Consider the following 21283-nt stretch of genomic DNA (forward strand, 5'->3'; position numbering starts at 1 on the left):
GTCCTTCTGCCCATATCATGTGTGGCTCCTGCTTTGGTCTTCTCAGCTAAAGGCAATGAGCAACCAAACTGTGGGAGATTAAGTCCAATGTCCCATCTAAACACCACACCCTGAGGTTGAGCTTGGAGCAGCTCAGGGTGGAAGCAGAGAGAAGAATTTGTCCTTTCCAGTGGTGCCAGTCGCACTGTGGGAACCTTTGCAGAGCTGGTCCCCAGCATCGCCAGAGTGGGTGAGTTGGTTGGAGACAGCTTTTTCTGTCCTCATTGCAGGTATGAGTGCTCCCTCTGAAGGACAGGATGCCTCACCCCGTGGACTGAAAGGATCACCTGAGCTGCTGGTCACCTGAAATGAGCCCTCCTATTTTCAGCCCATTTTGGCTGAAGTTCCCCTTGGGACACCTGCCCAAGTTGAGCTGGTTCTCCAGCCATTTGGAGAATCATCAGAACTATCTGAAGCCTGGTGGGGAGAGTGTCCCCATTTCCAGAGAAGGCTGCTGAGAGAGTGACACAGGAGATGATGAAGGATTCTTGATGTCATGGCTTAAGTTAACAGGATCATGACGTGGTATCCTCTCCTTTGAAGTGCCAGTCTCCATCCTGCACAGAAATGGGACTGAAGAGCTTCTCTCAGCCATGTTCCAGAGACATGGATTTTATAATGGAAAACTCTCACTTCCTCCCTGGCCTCTCAGGAGCCTTGTTCCACTTACACTCTTGTGACTTTTTGCATCACTCTCCCTTCTTCTTCCCTCCACCCTTCCCTCTGTCAGGAACATCTCTTCCAAGTGAAGACAACCCAGCCAAATTATCACTACTCTTGAACTTTCCTTGCAGCTGAGTGTACATTTCCATTTTCTAAATCCCAGAGTACATCTGAGTTGTTCATTCAGCAACACGAGGTGCTGCTTTTTCAAAAACCCTGTGCAGGCACACTGCGAAGGCTTAAACCGAGCAAAGGAGGAGCAAGGTGAGTCTGTGAGCTTTGTGTGCTGAAGAATTGAAGCCCTGGGGCTGCTGCTCTCTGCCACCCACAGCTCCTGGTGTTCAAGGCCCTTGGTTTTGACAGAGGATGAGCAAGCCCTCACATGGTGCTTGTGGGGTGTTGCTTTTTTCTTCTTTTTGCCAGTCAGGATCAAATGCACGAGACAGTATTTCTTGTTTAGACTCAGATGTTTATTAATTCTTATCTACGTTACAGTCTCACAAACTGTGAGTGCTACAGCACTTCAAGCTAACAAACTAAAAAGGGCCTTTTAAGGATAAACTGTCCAATTAAGAAATGATACCAAAATTATTTTTACTTTTAACCCAATAACCTGTGGCCCGCAATGTGGATTCTTTTATCCAATTAAAAAATACCACCTAGACCCATGAAGAGGAAGGTGAAAAAGAACTCAGCCTCTGCCCTAAAACCTCCATCTTGCTTTTTATTTATTACTCTATTCTAAAATCTTAAACTCTAAGTTTTGCACCCTGTGATATCACACACTTCTATTCAAACTGGACACCCATGATCCCAGTGCTGTCACTCAATTTTGGGATCCTTCTTCACGGCCTCAGGTCAAATGCAGTGTTTTCTTGGGGGTCAGTGCCTGTCAGAACAGAAAGTCTGAAATCCTCCGTGCCCAGGACTCCATCAGTGGGGCTCCTTGGCTAGGGGGTTACGGGAAGGTTTTGCAAATCCCACAGCGTTGCCTGGTGTTCTGAGGCTAATTAAACAGCGTGCTGAATTTTTATCTGCCCCTTTCCGTAGCCATGCCATCCGGGGCCACCCGATACCCCTCTCCAGGTTGGGTTACACGGGCTGTGCGCGACGGCCGGCTGGAAACGGCCGCGACGGCCCCGGGCAGAGGGGCTCAGCAAACTCCTCATTTCCTTTGGGTTGCTTTTGATAATGAAGAGGGAAAACAGTTTTGCTTCTAATTATGACTTCTCAGGAAGAGGTGAGTGAAGCTTTGGGAGCGTGTGATAGCCCCTGAATAATGTCAGCGTTTGGCTTGCATGTAATTTAGTTCACAATGCTGTTTTGTTTCCTGCTGGGCAAATTTCGCACCAGCTGGAAGGCTTTTTTGGTTTTAATATTTAACAATCATGCTGGCAGATTCTCTGCAAAGTTTAATTTATGCTCATTGAAATGTAGGTGAAATTTTGCCAAATGAAGGAGCATAACCCTTATTGCTGAAAGGTGAAAAAATTCTCCAGGTTATATTTCATTTTAGATATAATGTCACATATAAAACATGTATTCTTTGCCTAAAATGTGTCACTGTAAGCATTTTCTGGGACACGACTCTGCAAAGATGCTGCTTTTACAGCTTACCAGCTCCACTGTCTTTAACAAACCTGGACCTATTTCACACCACTCCGAGTTAAAAAATCTGATTCCTTTTGCCATTGTGCAGAACCAGAGTAAGAAATTAGCATTTCAAATTTATTTTCCCCAAATTCTAGTGTAGCTAACTTTATTTTTTTTTCCCTGTAGTACGTAATCAAAACTTTACTGAAGTAAAATTCCCCTGAATGAGGATCCTGTCAGGCGCTGTGCTGCTGTCCTATGCATTTTAGTCTTCCTCTTGTTTTCTATTGCAATTACAGAGCAGGGGATGGATTCACACCCACAGTGTGAGTTAGTAGAAGTAGCTCCGGTGCTTAGACAAATCTGAACAAAAATTAACCTCAGTAGTTGGCTGATAAATTAATTATAAGTCCTTCTCTCATGAAAATTAAGTACATAACAATGTACTGTGTCCAGCTCTGAGGTCCCCAGCGCAGAAAGGACATGGACCTTGCTGGGGTGAGTCCAGAGGAGGACAGAAAGATGCTTAGAGGGCTGGAGCATCTCTGCTGTGAGGAAGGGCTGAGAGAGCTGGTGTTGTTCATCCTGGAGAAGGCTCCAAAGAGACCTCGTTGTGGCCTGCCAGTACCCAAAGGGGGCTACAAGAAGGTTTAGATGAGATATTAGCAAGAAACTCTTCACTGTGAGTGTTGTGAGGCTCTGGCACAGGGTGCCCAGAGAGGCTGCGGCTGCCCCTGGATCCCTGGAAGTGTCCAAGACCAGGTTGGATGGGGCTTGGAGCACCTGGAATAGTGGAAGGTGTCCCTGCCCATGTCAGGGGGTGGAACAGGATGATCTTTAGGGTCCCTTCCAACCCAAACCATTCTGTGACTTTATGACAGCATTATAACACAATCTTCTTTCTTTTTACTTTTTTTTTTTTTTTTCCTCTTTTTTTTTTTTTTTTTTTTCCTCTCCTGTTGAGTCAGGTTCAAGAGACAAATCCCACAGCTGGAAGTCTTGAAATCATCTCCGTCGCCGAAGATGAACCGCCAGTACCACAAATTCAGTTTACCTTCAAAAGGTTTTTCTTCATACCACAAGCAAGAGTGGACCCGAGTGCAGATGAATCTGGTAGGGGCAACCCTTTGAGAGCCCTTTGACCTTTGCAATCCCAGTGGCCACTGTGTGCCAAACTGTGCTTGCCCACCCAGAGTGAGCAATCGCCCCGAGGAGGAGGAAACACGACCTCCCTCCCCCCGGTGTGAGGTTTGTCAGCCCAGGGGTGTGATGGCATCTTGTGTCGACCTGCACGCTCGAGCATTTTGAGCATTTTTCACAGCCGGATTATTCGCACACGAGCAAATGTTTCCCCACACTTTTCAGACACATTTTTGAATGGTTTGTTTGAAATTTCGCCAACCTGGAAACTGGGCCATTAAAAAACCTGAATATGAAGTGCAGCAGCCTTGGAGGATTAGCGTGTCTGTTTGCTGCTTCCCACAGGTTTCAAAATAACCACAGGTTCTGACAGAGACAGGCTGAGCTTCCAGAGTGAAAATAGAGCAATTTAATTTTCTAGTCCATTAGCTGCTACAGCTGTCTAAGATTTTTGTCATTACCAGATACCAACTCCATTGCCAAAACCAGTTATTCAGCTGCTCCTGAGAGGCTGAGGAAGCTGGGGTTTACTAGAGAGTCTATAAACCCTTGGAGACACTCCTTATTATCCTTGACTGATTGTATCTGCCAATCTCAATTATTAAGCCTGAGGAACGGGGAAGTGAAGAGATGTACGAACTAAAATTAAAGACGAGGTTCTGCCAGTTCCTGTGTGCACCTGTGACCCAGCTGTGTTTGCTATTTCCCCACAGTTTGCCCTTTGTGTATCAGAATACATTTGAGACACGTGAAGCACTCATTATTTTCAGCAGAATCTCTCATTGTCTTCCAGACTGGCAATACCACTAAGTAGAGGTCAGCTCTGGAGGTCAGTGGTTGGTAAACAGGTCCAGCTCATGAAATGTATTCAGCAATAACTGCTCATGTACATTCTAATTTTAGGTGCATCTTTTTGTACTTGAAAACTCAAGACTCAGCCTCGACCCATCACTCAGTTCTCTTCTTGTCCTTATAGCAAAACTTTGAACAGATCACTTTTCACAGATTTTGAGACTAGTTAGAGAATCCTGCCTCTTTTGCAAATGTAGCTTTCAATAATTTTCAGTTAACCTTGATTCCAAGTCCAAAGGGTCCAGTGACTTTCCTCCTTGTCTTGAAATTCTATTTATGAGCTGCTGTCATGGGTTAGTGCAGTTTAGTTTTTTAGTTATAGAAGAATGTAGAATACATTGAAGGTGGTTCAATATCTCCTGGAAAACAAACAGGGAGAAAGCTTCTACACACAGGTTTAATTACACAGACAGAACAGGTCTGAATTTCATTTTTATCCCAGGACTCAAGTTTTCAGCAGAAGAGCTCATATGCTTGAGAAGCTCCCAGTCTGATGTAGCTAATGAAAATGAAAATTTGGAGCTCACATTGTTGATCTCATTGAGGACAGGCCAGGTGCTCTGCAGGGGCACAAGTCACATCCACCCAAAGCAAATGCTCAAGGGAAGTCTGAGAGCAGCAGAAGCCCCAAAGTATTTTGAACCTTCTCATTCCCTGAAAGAGCAAATCCAAATCCCTTCAGGTGAGGTCATCTCATAAAATATATCCAGGATTTATTGATGACATCTAGTTTAATGTTAGATAAATCTTCTTCGTTGCAAACTCCACTGGTTTAATCTCACAGAACCTTTCTCCCTGTTTGTTTTCCAGGAGATATTGAACCACCTTCAATGTGCCATGCTCTTGTCTCCCTAAAATACTTCCCATATATCTGTGGTTTATTCCTTGCAGTAACCCTAGCAGCTGCCATTGGCCTGGGTGGTGAGTACCCTTAGTTATTCATTAAGTTCTCACTTAACTATTCAAATGCTTAATTTTTCATGAGCCTTTTACTGAGAATGGAATTGAACTGCTACTGTGGCTTGTTTGGGGAAGTAAAAAATCTTGTTGATGTGATGGCTTTAAATTTTATTTACATGTAGGGATGAAATAGGTCTGGCACTCCTGCAAGGATTGGTGTAATATTTGCAACACTGGGGAACCTGCAGCTTCAGGAAACCTTTCTCTAGAAAAATTTTATCAGCCCCCCTCGAGGAATGAGCTGAGTTTAGAAACTGGAGATAAAAAAAACCAAACCCCTGTGGGTAGCCCACACCATATTTTTGTCTTGTAATTCACTTCTCCAAGTTTGCTTTTGAAGAATTCAAGAACTTTCCCCTAACAAAAACAACTTCTACAAAGGAAGAGGAAATGCAGAATGAGTTTAGTTGTGGCTGGGAAGTGTGACCTGCCTGGGTCCAGGGGTCAAATATGTTGATGTGTCTCCACACCTGGAATAGGGATCAGCTTGTGGGAGGTTGAGGCATCCCCTTGGGAAGGGTGAGCACTGGATTTGTTTTCCAAGGGTCTCCCTAATTTCCAAGGGTCTCCCGAATTTGCTGCTCAGGGTCTGAGGCACCAGGTGGGAACTCATCCTTCAGTGAAACTTAAACTGTGTAGAGGGAGCTGGGAAGGAATCAGCACACACAGCAAGGCTGACTCCTCCCACGAGCCATTACTAATAAATGAGATTTAGCAGCACCATGTAGCAACCTCCAGGTTGTATTTCAAAGGTTCCTGGAGGACAGGAGCTGGCTTTTCCTTAGCAAGACTGAAATCTGGACAGATAATGGAATGCAGAAGTGTTAAATTGAAATCCCAGCGTGTTTTCCTTGTCCTGTGTTCTTTCATTCCTTTTAGTCCAGTACAACTGCATTGGGAAGTTTCGCTGTCGATCGTCCTTTAAGTGTATCCAGAAATCAGCCAGGTGCAATGGTGTCTTCAACTGTAAAGAAGGGGAGGATGAGTACAGATGTGGTAATTTAATTTTGATCATAAATCCCTCCTACCTCCTCCTGTAGAATTGGCAAGCTGTCAAGGAATGCTTGTTGTAAAGAGTTTGGGTGAGACAGGAAAGGCAAAGACCAATGGAATATCTAAATCACCACTTCAGAGGAACAACCTCTCTGAGGTACTGATTTACAGTGTATGAAAAATCAAACTGTTTTTTAGATAAATGTGATGATTGCTGGATATTGTCACTGCCATTTTGATAATTTTCTCCATTAGAAGCCCAGATGCTTTTTGACTGCTCACAATTCCTCTGCCTGCCAGGTGTAACCCTGCTGCCTCATGGTGTGTAAATACAGAGCTCTGTGTTCACTGGCACACCATTGTGCTTTGTCGGTCTTGAAGACTGCAGAAGCCTGGTGGGATGTGGGAATGGGAGAAATCAGCCTTTTGCGCATTCAGTGCTGCAGAGTTTGCTGCTTCACGTGTGAAATGTATAACTTCTTTCTGACTATCTCTCTGTGGTAGTTTTGGGGAATCACAGGGATGATTTAAATGGTACTTCCCTGTCCTGTGCTATGGAAGGTGGTGTTCACAGCCACTGGAGGGAAAGGACTCTAATATTAATAGACAGAATAACTGGGGTTTAGCTCAGTGCACTTGTAATCCTGGCTCCTGTACCTACAGGTAAGGAGGCAGCACATCTTTCCATCTGTGCAATAGGAGGAATGACAAGAACCACAAGCTTTTGGCCCCAGCTAACCCTGCACAATTTGGAGAGTTTTGCACAATTTGGAGAGTTTTCCCCAGGGAGCCTTGAGGCCTCTGTGGAGCCAGTGGCAATACCTCTGCTTTTCCTGTCTCCCTTTGCAATTCCATAACACTGGAATTGTGGACACGTGTGGGAAAGCCCTGTTCAGCGGCGATACCATGCATGGCCTCCCTTCTCCCTGAAAACACCACACAGATGTGCCCTTTCCCAGGTCCAGGACAGCTGGGCACAAGTGCAGCCACCTCTCTGACTCAGGAGGTGCCCAGCACCTTCCATCCCTTACCTTGACCATGGCTTTCCTCAGGGCAAAGCATCTGCAGCTCCAGCTCATTGCAATCAGCAAGACTTGCTTAAAGCTCGCTGGAGGGCCAGGCAGCCTCCACCACCTGTATTACAGCTGACATTCCCATGAGCCAAGATTTTTTTTGTCCTAGCTCAGAGTACGTTAGTTCCCTTCTCTAACGCGAGGGGAAAAAAAATAAAGCACAAAAAAATTCCGCCAAAGAATCCAAATGATGAAAAAGACAAGCAGTAAAAACCCAGCGAGCCAGAAAACACGGACGCCACAGCGGTGCCTTGGCACTGTGGTTTGCCTGTTGTGTGCCTGATGTTCATCTTCACAGCTCACTGAGTCGTTTCTTGTCCTGAATCTCAAAGTCAGGCTGAGTGGGAAGAGGGCAGTGCTGCAAGTGTTCACCTTCGGGTCCTGGCGCACGGTGTGCTCCGACGACTGGAGGGCAGAGTATGGGAACACGACCTGCAAACACCTGGGCTTCTCAAGGTATGGACACCAAGTGCCAGCAGCTTTATTTGGCATTTTGAACAAACTCTGAGGCTTTCAGTCTTTCTAGTGGAACTTTGTGTTAATTTGTGCCTTAGAAATGACTTAACAACGCACCTTCACCAGTGATATGGTTGAGGAGATTTGAGATGATGTGGGAAATAGTTCTGAGTGCATGTACATGGCAAATACCTTTTATTACTGATATAAATCCTGCATGACGGCTAAATGTAATGGCTGGGCTAAATCTTCCCTGTGTGACGCAGGTGCCCAAATCCTGTTTGTCACTCTAGTAGCCTGTCAGAGAGGCACTAAAAACATTTCCCCCTTCTTTTACTTCCCCCGTGGGTAAATTGTATACACAATTCATGTCATGACATCTGATAGGAGTTAAGGCCCACCTCATAATTAGAGAAGAACATGGCAAGGAAGTTCTTGCTGGATTGATCCCATTCCTGGAAGAGCACCATTTCTTTCACAAACTTTCACAAAATTGAGAAAGATTTGAAGTCATGATTTTGCATGATGCTGTATTATTTCTTATCATGGCATCGTTCTGATTTCTGTTATAGTTAGAAGTAAAAACCTCCTTTGAACAATTTCTCGTTGCCTTTAGGATAAAATACATCTCAATTTTTCAACAAAGAAGAGAAGAAAAAATTTAAAATTATTCATCCTCCCTGCCGCAAAACATGACTCTAGAACAAGGAGACAATGAGCTTGTTAATGCCTCAGGAAATGTGCCAACCACATACAATGAAAAGCCTCATTGTAATATTACAATTAAAATTTACTTTCTCTGCCAGTTAAATGCATCTGAGCACATGTGGTTTCCACACATGATTATGTCAAAAATACATGCACGCGGTAAGGAGCATAGGGGGAGGATAGAATTACTTTTATCCAATGCCAGAATCTGATTATTGTGGTTTTCATTAGCAGATCTGGTGAATTATTTCAGCAGATTGCTGCAATGCTGTCTGGGGAAGCTGTGTTTATGGTTTATTTGCAGTTACGTTAGTTCGGGTTACCTGCCCGTGGCTGCAGTCGAAAAACAGTTCCAAAGACATTTCGTGTCCCTCAGCCACTGGTTCTCAGCTGATCAAGTGACATCCCTGCACAATGCCACCAACCTCAGGTATGCCTCAGCTGCTTCAGGAAGAGAGCAATCAATAGAAGGGGAATTACTGATAGTTTGGGATGGCTGCTGTTTTTTCAGGCATGCAGTACTTTGTGAGTGTTTGGTGGTGTTACGCATGCTAGACTGAGGTTCAGCAGCAGCCTTGCTGGAACATGAACCAAGAGTCTGTTCCAAGACCCATTAAACTCAACAAAGGCTTTCAAATGACCTGTTTGAAATGACTGCTTGTCCCATGATGCCATTTTTTGCAAATGGGTAGGCACCAGGCACTTCTGTTTTTCCATTATGGAGCAGTTTGTTTCAGTTTGCAGACCCTTATACATTTCCCAGTGGGTTTATGAACCCTTCATGGTCCATTTATTCCTCCTGACAGATGCTGGTTTTCCTTAGTTACCTTCCAGTGAGAAGGGAGCAATGGATCCAAGGAGACTTCAGGCCTGCTGATGAGCCTTCCCTCGTGGAAGAGTGAACCCCTCTTCAGCAGGGCAGCAGATGGTCTGCAGCCTCCTGATGGTGGCCAAGCTCCCGACTTCAGTGCCTCAGTTAAAATCCCTGATTAGACTGGATGAGTTCATTCCTTTGTACCTCCTTCAATATATGAGTTACTTATATTTATGTGCACAGGAAAATTATGTAATATTGAAAAAGATCCAAGGCATTTGTGAATTGGGACTAATGCTGCACTGTCTTATCTCAGGGAGGAGTGCACTTCTGGCAATGTGATCATCTTAAAGTGTTTGGGTAAGAATCAGACAAAGTGAAAATAAAAGCAGAAACTATCCTTCTTTATACACTGCATGGCAAGAGTTGGGAGTAATGGTGTACTCAGGGCATGTTATATTATCAATTTATCACACCAGAGAAAAATTGGTTTTTTTATGTAAAATTTGAAGGAATTTCAGAAAGTGAAAATAGGCTGAGGGCAGATTGGGAGCATCAGATAGCAGGAGCATTTCAGTGAGAATCCCAGTAGGAAGTGTATATTTAAGGATCCTGTGTTGAGTCCATGGACTCATACTGTAATTACAAGTCTTTGGCATCTTGGCAGGAAAACGGAAATTCTGCCTTAATTGAATTTTCATCCCACACCTCCATGCCACCTGGTTTTCAGATTGGGATATGAAAAATCAAAATACAATAGCAAAATCACCATGAGGGGAGAGGAGATGCTTGAGCCAGCCCGTGTGGGACCCTGAGGATGAAGGAGAGCAGAGCAGGGGGAGTTTTACAGCTCAGCTGAGCACTGCAGCTGCAGGGAAGGGAGAGACATGGAGCCCACAGCCCCCAGACCATGAATGACCTGCAGGGATGGGGAGGAGAAGGAGAAACCTCTGGGATGTGGCCATGGGGATGGAGTGGAGATGCTCCAGCTGCGGAGACATCCCACCCTCAGCCAGGCTGGGAGAAGAGGGGCTGAATGTGACCCAAAGCAGGGCTGTGTTTCCTCTCTGGAAACACACCCCAGTTGTGTCCATGACCCACATGCAGCTTGCAGGAAAGCTGCCAATGGGAGGGACTTCACAAAAGCGGGTTTCCGGGTGGCTGGTTTTTGTCAGAATTAAAGCCCACAAGAAAACTGTTCTGAGTTGTCAGTGGGGAAATTCCATGGCAGACTAAAAGAGACTTCTCTCTCTAAATGAACTGATGAAAGACTATTTTATGGGTGGTGAACTGACCAAGAGTTCCAGGTCTTGTCTCTTTATGTTGTCAGTGGGAATGTGTCTTGGTTTTGAAAGACAGGTGTCTGCCAGGGAAAGCTAAAGTTTCCCTTGGAATGGAGATTGTAAACCCCCTTCCCTCCAAATTATTATAATTTTGTAATTAGGGGCTTTCAGGCAAAGATATGGGAATAGGAGTAACAGTTCTTTACTAGGAATATATTAAAAAAAACCCCAAAAACCACAAAAAAACCCACACAAATGTAGTAGCAAAAAAAAAAAAAAAAAAAAACCCACAAAAAAACCCCCACAACCCCACAAACAAGCCAGCAAGCAAACAAAAATCCTGAAAAACCCTGACAGAGTCAGGGATACAACCTGACACCATGGTGGTCAGGGTGTTGGAAGCAGTCTAAATAAATCCTCCTGGAGTAACAGATGTGGTTCTGTGGAGTAGAGACGGTCCTGCAGAAAATCCAGTAGTGACGAGATGGGTCCGGTCTTCCTCTGGGCATCCAGTGGAAAAAAATGGAATACCTGGTGGTCTTCAGTCCCAGTTTTTATCTAGTTAGGAACAGCTGGCTCCTCCCCACTGTGTGGAGAATCTCCCAGTGGGATGATGGAATGTGTCATGTCATTGGTGGGCCCTGATGGCCCATCATCAGAAGATGCCGCCCTGGAGGATGGAGGAGTGGTGAAAGAGATAAGAAACACTGCCCCACCTGGTTTGAATGGCTGGGCCATTATCAGAAGGCATCCATCTCCCTCCCCCCTGGAGTTACAAGAGATAAGGAAAAAACATCTCCCCAAAAGATGAAATAGAATACACTTCTTTTTTTTTTTGGTTACATAACCCAAGACAGAAAGTGAACAGTTTGGGAACAGGGAGAAGTATTTTGAAGTTTTCATTTTGATTTTCATTCTCTTCTTTTAGTGTTTGTTAATAAACCTACCTTTATACCTTTCAAGTCTGAGCCTGCTTTGCTTTTCTCCTAATCCTATCTCACAGCAGGAAAAAGAGTAAATAATTCTAGGAGACACTCAAACCACTACACTAAAATCTGGGAGGCAGGAATTGGCGAACTCATGAAACCGCTTAAATGAGTTGGTGTTTCCGCCCGGTTGGGATCTAAACCCGTCACAACTGTAACCTTTTCTTCCTGGCAGCGTGTGGGACTCGGGCCAGCTACAGGCCGCGGATCGTGGGGGGCAACGCGTCGTCGCCCCGGCAGTGGCCCTGGCAGGTCAGCCTGCAGTTCCAGGGCCACCACCTGTGCGGGGGCTCCGTCATCACCCCGCGCTGGATCCTCACGGCCGCCCACTGCGTCTACGAGTGAGTGCCCAAATCGCCCCTCCTCCTAAAAACGCCCTGCAGGGCACGCTGCCTCACCCGTGACGGGTGCCGTAGGGTTTTAGCTTTCGTGTTTTTCTTGTATTTTTGGTCCTGTAATTCTTTAGTGCATAGCTCTAATCTCCACGCACAGTGTGAGCGGCTGCCTTCCCATTTTTAGTCAGACATCGCAATTCCTCTCCAGGCCTGGGAATCAAGGGCACCTCACTGTCCCAGGCCCCGAGAAATGTACACAAAAGTGGATTGGGGGGAGCAAACATGGGGTAAATAGCTTCATTACCTGAGGCTGTATTTGGGAGATTAACCTCCAATGTGCAAATGGACCAAACTTATAAAAGTGTGAAAACCTGTGACCCATTGTCCATTTTGGGTGTAGGCTTCTTCTGCCTGAAATATACCTGAGGGCCCTTCAATAAATATAACTGCTTTTTATTCCCTTAATTTTGTCTGGCCTCTGTTTATAGGTAGTCCCCAAAAGGCATCATAACATTTAAGCCATTCCTCTCTCTTTTAGCATAAGTCTTTATTGAAAAAAAGCTTTCCCAAGAAATGGTCCAAACCCAGGGCCCCAGCTTCCAGATGTCTTGACCACTCCCAGCTCCCTGGGAAAACATCTTAAATCAAGATTTAAGTGCTAGATTTTAGGTATCCCAACCTGTAATTTCTATAAATTGCATGTACAGAATTTGTATTTGGCTTCTCTGATCCACTGGAGCTCCAAAATAAATTGCAGGATACTTTTCAAGTTGACAGGCTCAATCAGTGATTGTTAGTTATTTGTACTGTGCTTTGTGCTCTTTGCCACTTACTCACTGCTCCTTTTTATGCAGCTGAAGAGGTCTTTGAGCTGTAAATAGATGCTAAATAGTTATTTAAACTCTTCTTCTTTGTGTAATTACAAACAAATTTATAATGAGCTGTCTGGTTTTGCAGTCTTGTTTGATGCTAATAGTGCAGGAGCACTTCTTGCTCTTACAAACTCCAGGCCACTTTCACCAAAGACATTTAGACAGCTAAAATTGGATTTGTCTGGCCACTTTTAATCACCTACAATATGGATGCCTTCCTCTGAGTAAGTTCTTGTAGGATGCTTTAATACCCAGTAGAGAGAAGAGATGGGAGAGACAAAGCCTCACTCCAATTTAGAGTCCTGTGTTGCCATAAAAATAATAAATTAGGAATTTATCATTTTAGAATCTTTGTCCCCTCCAATCCAGGTGGTTGTGATGTGTTTGAAGGGTGATGGGGATCAGAGCTGGCAACACAACCCACATCCCTGAAGCCTTTTCCCAGGGGAATGAGGTCAAAAGGAGAGGAGGTGCTCACGTGCTGGAGGCTGAAGGATGTGCCAGCTCGTGGCTGGGGCAGAAACACCTTCCAGAAGGAAAGCTTCTCCTTCAAAATACCTCGCCACAAGGTCTGTTGGGGTCTGGCTGAGTGCAGGTGTGCCAGGCAGCAGCTGTGGGGTCTCACAGGAGCACACACAGCTGGGCTGAGGAAAAAACTCTCACATATGTAGTAAGATATGTATAATTGCACTGATAATGTACCAGTGACCCAGTGTCTTACTAAGGTTAGTCACCCCTTTTACATTTTTAAAAATCAAATGCAAATCATAGCCATTATTAATAGAGAGGTAAGCCAGTTCAGCAGAATGGAGTTATTTGCCTGCAGAGTTTCATGGGGTCAGGAAGCTCAGGGGACAATTAGAAAAACCTGAGGATTTTTCTGGAGGTTTGACCCTCTCTTCTACCTCTTTGTTCCAGCCTGTACTTGCCGAGCTCATGGAGTGTTCAGGTCGGTTTTGTGACTCAGCAGGACACCCAGGTTCACCCACACTCAGTGGAAAAAATCATTTACCATCGGAATTACAAACCCAAGACCATGGGGAATGACATAGCACTGATGAAACTGGCAGCACCTCTTGCTCTCAATGGTAATTTATCTCTGTGAAATTTCACTTGACTTTCTCACCTTCCCAGCTAAAACACCCCTGTCCACACAACACCAGCAGAAACCCCCCAGCCTCAGTGTGAGCACCTCCTCTGTGCTCCATATCCAGTCATGGACAGCAACAACGTGCTGCAAAATGTTCCCAGTCCACTCTGGTATTGATTTACTGCAGGTCTTTATTAATAGGCAAACATTAACTTTATTCTTTCTAAATATTCTTCCTATCTAAAATAAACACCCTGCCTCATTCTGCTTGGAGGTCATAGAGATTTTTATCATGTCCTTTCTGTGAGTACTGGGGGATCCAGAAGTGTCCAAAGCTGAAAATTAAGCTTGAATTTCAAAGAGAAGGGAAGAGAATTCAAATATAATGATGATTTAAATTAAAACTATATTTATTTTCTTGATAGGATGCTACCTGCAGTTGATACAATGAGTTGAAATAATATGTAATAATATTGTATGAATTGAAATGCTCACCTGCCAATACCTCCTAATCACTGTGAGCTGACTGCAGAGGGGAGCTGGCGCTCTTTGACACATCTAGGCAGTCATTTTCTAAATCAGTCCTCTTGTAATGGTTTAAAATGTTACTTTTAATGAAAATTAAGCTTGATTTTGTTCTATTTTGTCTCTCAGCTACTGCTGATTTCTTCTGCTTACAAATAACTTTGGGAAGCTGTAAGGAACAGTAGTTGCTCTGCACCTGAGCATGATCCCCCTGTGTTCCATTCTGGGGGCTTGATGCCTTGACCTGGGATCACTGCACTGTGGAGAACAGAAACCACTGGGAACTGCCCAGATATATTTTGTATTTCCCCCCCCCTTTTCTCAACACCCATTTGTCCCTGCTAGCATCAAGCACTGATTCTCTCCCATGAAATTCCACGTCCCAGAGCACAGAGGCACCAAAACTCTGTGAGCTGATGGGTGGGAAGCAAAGAACCCTCCAAGAATCTTCTTGACCTCTCAGGGACGTGCTCACCCAGCTCCCTGTCTCACCCCAGCAGCCCTGGGGCCTCTGATCTGCCCTTAGGCTGCATGTCTTGTTTGCTCATTCTTGAATTTATTGACCTGCTGACACCTCCTTGTGCTGCTTCATATCCAAAACTCTTTTGGGCTGCCGTGGGTGCTGTCTCCAGCCCTCAGTGTTGCCCACAAGACAAAAAACCTGCAGAAAACTGCTAGGCTATTTATGTGGGGAGTGGGTGGTGTTCATCACAAGTTCACTGCAAGCCAAATCTTCCAGTTTTTCTGAGGCATATAAACTTTTTTTTTTTTTTTAAATAGGTCACATTGAACCGATCTGCCTGCCCAATTTTGGTGAACATTTCCCAGCAGGGAAAATGTGTTGGGTATCAGGATGGGGAGCAACTGTGGAAGGAGGTATTTTAAATAGTCTGCTGATGATTTCACTACATGCATACATCTAACATCTAGTAAATCTAGGATTTGGTTGAGACACTTTTTAACACTAAATTTTCTGGAATATTTGGAGGGGGAAAGAAGACATAATACTAAATTTTATGCACAAACCAAACTGCAGAAGTGCTGTGCAAACTCTTATCACAAGGAATGGATGGGTATCCTCTGAAACATTTGGAAATTACACATATAAAATGTCCCCTGTGTTGTACTCAGCCTCAGTCAAACAGGCTGTGCCCTTTAGGATGAATGCAAGAATTAACCATCCAGTTTTTTTTTAGAGAAAGCCTACGTGTATTTTAAAGCAGGTTGGGTGATGTAGAAATTGGATAAAACAACATCAAAAAGAAAAGGGAATTTTTTTTTTACCATGACTCATGGGTGATGTTAATCAATCATATAAACTGAACCAACTTCACGTGAAAAGGGGTGAGTTGTCAGGTAATTGGTTTTTATCACTCTTCATTCATGTCACTGAATGTGCTCCTGTTGTTGAGAGAACAAGAACAGAACATTACCTGACCCACAGATAACAGCCAAAGGTGGGGAGAAAATGAAAGCAAGGTTTGCCACATTAAAAAAAAAAAAAAACCAAACCAGCCCTAAACTGACAATAGGCAGTGTGCAAATATTCCCGTTTGTAGAAAGGATCCATTCAGGCTCTGAATGAAATAAAATAAATATTTATAAAGTAAATCAGATGATTTGTTGACTAACAGAACAGGCGATAAATTCAGAACGGGTTTTGGCACTAGCATTGAACACAATGTTCAACAAGTTTCTTAGTTCATTAGTGTCATTTATTGTCTGCTTTGAAGTGGAAACACACAATGTCCAGATTGTATTGTTATTTTACATTTTTATATATACATATTATGTTATGTATGTTATTTTACATATTTATACACTGTGATAATCCACATCTCTACAGAGTGGACAATTGCTGTGTTCTGTAAGTGATGAGACACCAAGTTGCCTTACTTCTGTCTTGTCACTTAACCACGTTTCTTTCGATCTTCCTTGCCAAATCTTTGTATATAAAACATTCTCTGTTTATAAATGGAGATTATTTTCAAGGACAGGAAGGTTTTGTCTGGTTTTTTTTCTGTTTTTTAACAGGTGACACATCCGACACCATGAATTACGCAGGTGTTCCTCTGATTTCCAATGCGATTTGCAATCACAGGGATGTCTATGGTGGGATCATAACTTCTTCAATGCTTTGTGCTGGTTTCCTAAAGGGAGGGGTGGACACCTGCCAGGTATGGAAGTTTCCAAACTGCAACTGTGCTCATTGGAAATGGAAAAACATGAGTGATAAGTTATCAGAAGGCACTCCCAGGCTTTTCTTGGGCAAACATTTGGCTTTGTGCCATTTATTCTGCTTACCACGATTATCAATCACTGACCATGTGTATTCACACGTTACAATTTCCTTTTTATACTTCTTCTCTGGACCTTATCTGATACTTCTGAAGCCAAAATTGCCTAAGACATGTTTTGCTGCATGTGCTGCAGCATGATGCCATCCTTTCTCTGCCTTGGTAGAGTGACTTCTGCACTGCACTGAATTGCACTTCCCTGCACTGTGAGCAGCTCCAGAGACCTGCAAGGTGCAGAGAGCCCATGGTGAAAAGCAGCCAGGTAGGGCTGGGAAGGAATTCCTAGTGGAATGTGTCCCTGTTCCAAGCAGGAGGCTTGGATCTACACAGACTTCAATGTCCCTTCCAACCCAAGCCTCCCTATGATTCTGTGAACTTCATGTTTCCAGATTTGCTCCATCCCAATCACACCTGGAACAAAAAAAAAAAAAATCTCAAAGGCAGCGGGTGCCTAGATCTGCATTTCATCCCCTTTTTGCACACAACCACCCCAAAAGGCTCTTGGCACCAGCTCTGCCCAGGAGGGCTGTCCAAAGGCAGCATGCTCAGCACACAGCTCCACGTGACAGGAGGAGTCCTGATCACCTGTGGGACAGGCTTGCTCCAAATACCCTTTTTTCCAGTTGTTCTGCTGGCTCTGATTCTCCTAAGGCAGGTAACTGCCCCAGCAAAAAAGAAGTGGAGAGTTTTCAGTAATGAAATGCAAGTCCATTGAGTTGAATCTGCATAGCAAAAATGTCTGGGAAGGGCTGGAAAAGCAGGCAGGAGCAGGCAGGGAAGGAGGCCAGATGAGAGCTTGGTGTCGCAACCTTGGGCTCAGCTCAGCTCAGGAGCCAGGGAAATTAAAATATGGTCTCATACAGGTCTCAAAAATCTCCAAGTCTTGCTGTAACGTGTTTTTCCCAGGACCCAAAACAGAGCAGAAACAAGAGATTTTGAATTACTGGACTATATCTCTGCCCCTACCTCCCCAGACAGACATTTCCCTCCTTTTCTGGGACACTGATATTTGTTTTAATTCTTTTTCCCCTCAGGGAGATAGTGGGGGCCCTTTAGCCTGTGAAGACATGAGCATCTGGAAGCTGGTAGGGACCACCAGCTTCGGAGTGGGCTGTGCAGAGAAGAACAAGCCGGGCGTCTACAGCCGAACCACGTCCTTCCTGGACTGGATCCACGAGCAGATGGAGGTCTGGGTTTGCCCTGTTCCTCCCCCTCTGGTTGTCCCTTTGCTCCTCCTGCGCCACACGACGTTCAGCCCACATTTGTTGGAGCTGAGCTGTGGTGTCTGGACACGCGGAATTCCGGGGGGTGTTTGGGGATTGGGACTGGCCCCCGGGCAGAGCAGGGTGCAGGGGTTTAGTGCGGGGTTTGGGGGCACCCCAGGGGGGTAGAGAGGAGAGGACAGCACATCCACAGGGGTGGGAATCACAGGGGAGGGGGACTGGAGCAGCACAGGGAGCAGGGAGGTGTGGAAGGGCTGAGTCAGGGGATGGGGGTTGAGGAAGGAGATCATAGGGGGCTAAATTGTGTACAGTTCTGGTGCCCCCAAGACAGGAAGGACATGGAACTCTTGGAGCAAATCCAGAGAAGGGACACACAGTTGATGAGAGGACTGGAGCACCTCCACAAAGAAGACAGGCTGAGAAAGACATGCCTGTTCAGCCTGAAGAAGAGAAGGTTGTGTGGAGACCTCAGAGCACCTTCCAGAGTCTGAAGGGGCCACAGGGAAGATGGAGGAGGACTCTGTCAGGAACTGTAGTGACAGACAAGGAGTAATGGGCACAGACTGGAAGAGGGGAAATGTAGGTTAGACAGGAAGAAACTCTTCACTGTGAGGGTGGTGAGTCCTTGGCACAGGCTGTCCAAGGAGGTTGTGGATGCCCCATCCCTGGCAGTGTTCAAAGCAAGGTTGGATAAGGCCTGGAGCAGCCTGGGATAGTGGGAGACGTCCCTGCCCCATGCAGGAGAGGTTGGGTTGAGCAGATCTTGGAGCTGCCTTCCAACCCTAACATTCTGTGATTCCGTGACTTGATTTGGAGCTGTGGGGCTGCTACAGAGAAGCCTGGGGAGTGGAAGATGAGTGGGCCAAAGAAATTGCAGAGGGAACAGAGTGTTGGCTGGAAAGAGAGGAGAGCAGAGACAGGGAAGTGAGAGGAAACTGCAGCCACCTTCACCTGACCCAAGGGTGGCCCAGTCAAAGGAGACCAGCTCTGCTGCTGTCAGCACCTCTCCAGTGCTGACACTGAGTTGTGACTGACACTGACACCCAGAGAGGTGATGGGTTCAGACACCTGAGCACAGACAGGCACTGTGCTCCAGGTGGGACTCCCAGGTGGGCTCCACTGCCTGAGCAGGGTCACCCAGAGCCATTTCAGAGATCTCAGGCTGTCCTGCCTGGCTCACAGGTGTTCCTGCAGAAGACAAGGATCTGTACTCGCCCTGAGTTGCATCCACCATCCATCCCCATGGATAGGCTCAGATACCCTACAAAGGCTCAGATGGTGCCAAGTGCACTGGGACACCTCAAGTGGCACTACAAAGGGCAAGTGCAAGGCAGGAGAACCTTCCTCCAGTGCCCTGAAAGGATTCTGGACATGCAGACACAGGTAGAGAGCTGTGCACAGGCTTTGAATTGTGATTTTCATGTCTTTGTGGCAAGGCCAACCCCATCCTGCTCCAGCCTTGCCCTCGCAGACAGAGCTGCTGCTCCAACACCCAGCTTGCTGGAGTGAGAGAAGGCATGGATAGCAATGGTGCCATTCCAGCACCAGCAATCCAGCCATGCAGGCACGTGCTGAAACCACCCCTGCCGCCACCTCATTTGTGGAATATGTGAGACCTCCTCCTCAAACCACACCGCCAATATCAAACATCCACAGACCAGCAGATGCCCAAAATAAGGTGATGTGTGCAATTTCAGCTCAGCCCACGTCTGAATACTGCATGACACACACTGTTTTCACAACTTATATTGCACATGAAGATTTGTGCTATCACAAGCTTATCTGTCACTCAAAGAAAACAGGAAAACAAGATACTTCTGCATCTTCAAGACATGTAATATTACTTGATTTCAAGTAATATGACTTAATTTCTTCCCTCTGAATATATCATTGATTTATTTGCCTATACAAATATTTTGGGCGAAGAGCTCATATCACAGGAATTCACAGATCTCCATTATAAAGTGATCAAGGAAGAAGCAAAATCTTTGTTGAGCCAAATGCTAAAATATGGGAATTTTTCAGATGGACATCCTTCAGATGTAAACATTAGTGCCTTAGTTTATTCCCTTAGAAAGGATTTTGAGGTGCAGCATGTAAACATAGACACTTAATGGACTCTGAAGCAAACCTAAAGACCGTAGAACTAGTGTGCCTTTGGAAGTGGGGCCAAGGGAATGGCTTGTACCTGACAGAGATGTAGTGGGGCACAGCCCAGAGCAAACTGGAGCAGAGAAGCTTTGGGGTGCCCTGACTGAAACCTTCCAGTGCCTGAGGGAGCCTGCAGGAAAGATGGAGAGAGACTATTGACAAGGGCCTGGAGTGACAGGACTGGGAGGAAGGGCTTCAAACCAACATATAGGAGATTTAAATCAGGTGTTAGGAAGAAATTCTGCTCTGTGAGAGAGCCAACCCAAGCCATTCCATGTTTCTATGATCCCACTGGCAGGACTGGCTCCAGCAGCCCCTCAGTTCCCTCAGTAACCTGAGTGCTGTGGGAAAACCCTTTCAGAGTTCAACGGGTGGTCACACCAGCCTTTCCAACAGATGCATAATTTTATTTTATTTTATTTTATTTTATTTTATTTTATTTTATTTTATTTTATTTTATTTTATTTTATTTTATTTTATTTTATTTTATTTTATTTTATTTTATTTTTTTTCCCCAGAGAGAACTGCAGACCTGAGGAGAGTAGCCATGCTCTGGGCTCCTCAACACCCACATCACACTCCAGCCCTGCAGAAGGACCCAGCCCATTCCTCTGGCCACCTGCTCTGAGCTCTGGACCTTCACAGAGCCCCTTTTACCGTTTCCTTTGGTTACTGGCAACTGCACTTGATGCAAACCATTGCACATTCAGCCTGGTTCAGGTGGAAGAAGCAGATGGATGGTGGATGATCAGCATGTGTGTTTACTGTCAGCTACAAATTTTACACGGAGGAAAAAAAGCTGAGACTGATAACCCCGAATGCTGTCACGATGAAGTTTTGCAGAAAAAGACTAGAACAACTTTAGATCAGGTTGTTCACTGTTATTTTAGTACTTACCTTCCAAGAACCAGACTACAAAAATACCTTTTTTCCTGAAAGTATTCATATAGGTCCACAAGAGGTCCATGCTTTGTTGCACAGGCAGCAGCAGCTTACTTTGGATCCAAAAGCAAGCAGGAAGCAGAAGGTTGGCACTTTTGACAAGTATGTTCAACTCTTGGAAAAAATAATCTCTGAATTCAAATATATTATCATGTCCCTGTGAACAAGGTTCCTAAAAATCGAATTTTTAGGTTTTTTCCTGCAGTAAATATCTCTGAAATGAGCAACAGGTTGTAACATGATAGGAAAATTCTGAGATTACTGAACTTAAATGGAAGAGGAGCTTCT

The 21283-nt window shown here is 45.0% G+C and overlaps 1 protein-coding gene across 1 annotated transcript; it reads left to right on the forward strand.

The window, feature by feature from the left end:
- The first annotated feature begins 1924 nt into the window (after positions 1-1924).
- TMPRSS3 (transmembrane serine protease 3) lies at positions 1925-20589 on the forward strand. Its single transcript, XM_040056190.1, has 13 exons — positions 1925-1942; positions 3264-3408; positions 5098-5208; positions 6127-6243; positions 7646-7769; positions 8782-8907; positions 9608-9651; positions 11736-11901; positions 13686-13855; positions 15163-15258; positions 16417-16559; positions 17714-17866; positions 20572-20589. The coding sequence occupies exons 1-13, from the start codon at positions 1925-1927 to the stop codon at positions 20587-20589; spliced, it is 1431 nt and encodes a 476-aa protein (XP_039912124.1).
- The last annotated feature ends 694 nt before the right edge of the window (positions 20590-21283 follow it).

Source organism: Hirundo rustica, chromosome 2 (assembly GCF_015227805.2).
Source record: "Hirundo rustica isolate bHirRus1 chromosome 2, bHirRus1.pri.v3, whole genome shotgun sequence".
In the NCBI taxonomy this organism is placed as follows: Eukaryota; Metazoa; Chordata; class Aves; order Passeriformes; family Hirundinidae; genus Hirundo; species Hirundo rustica.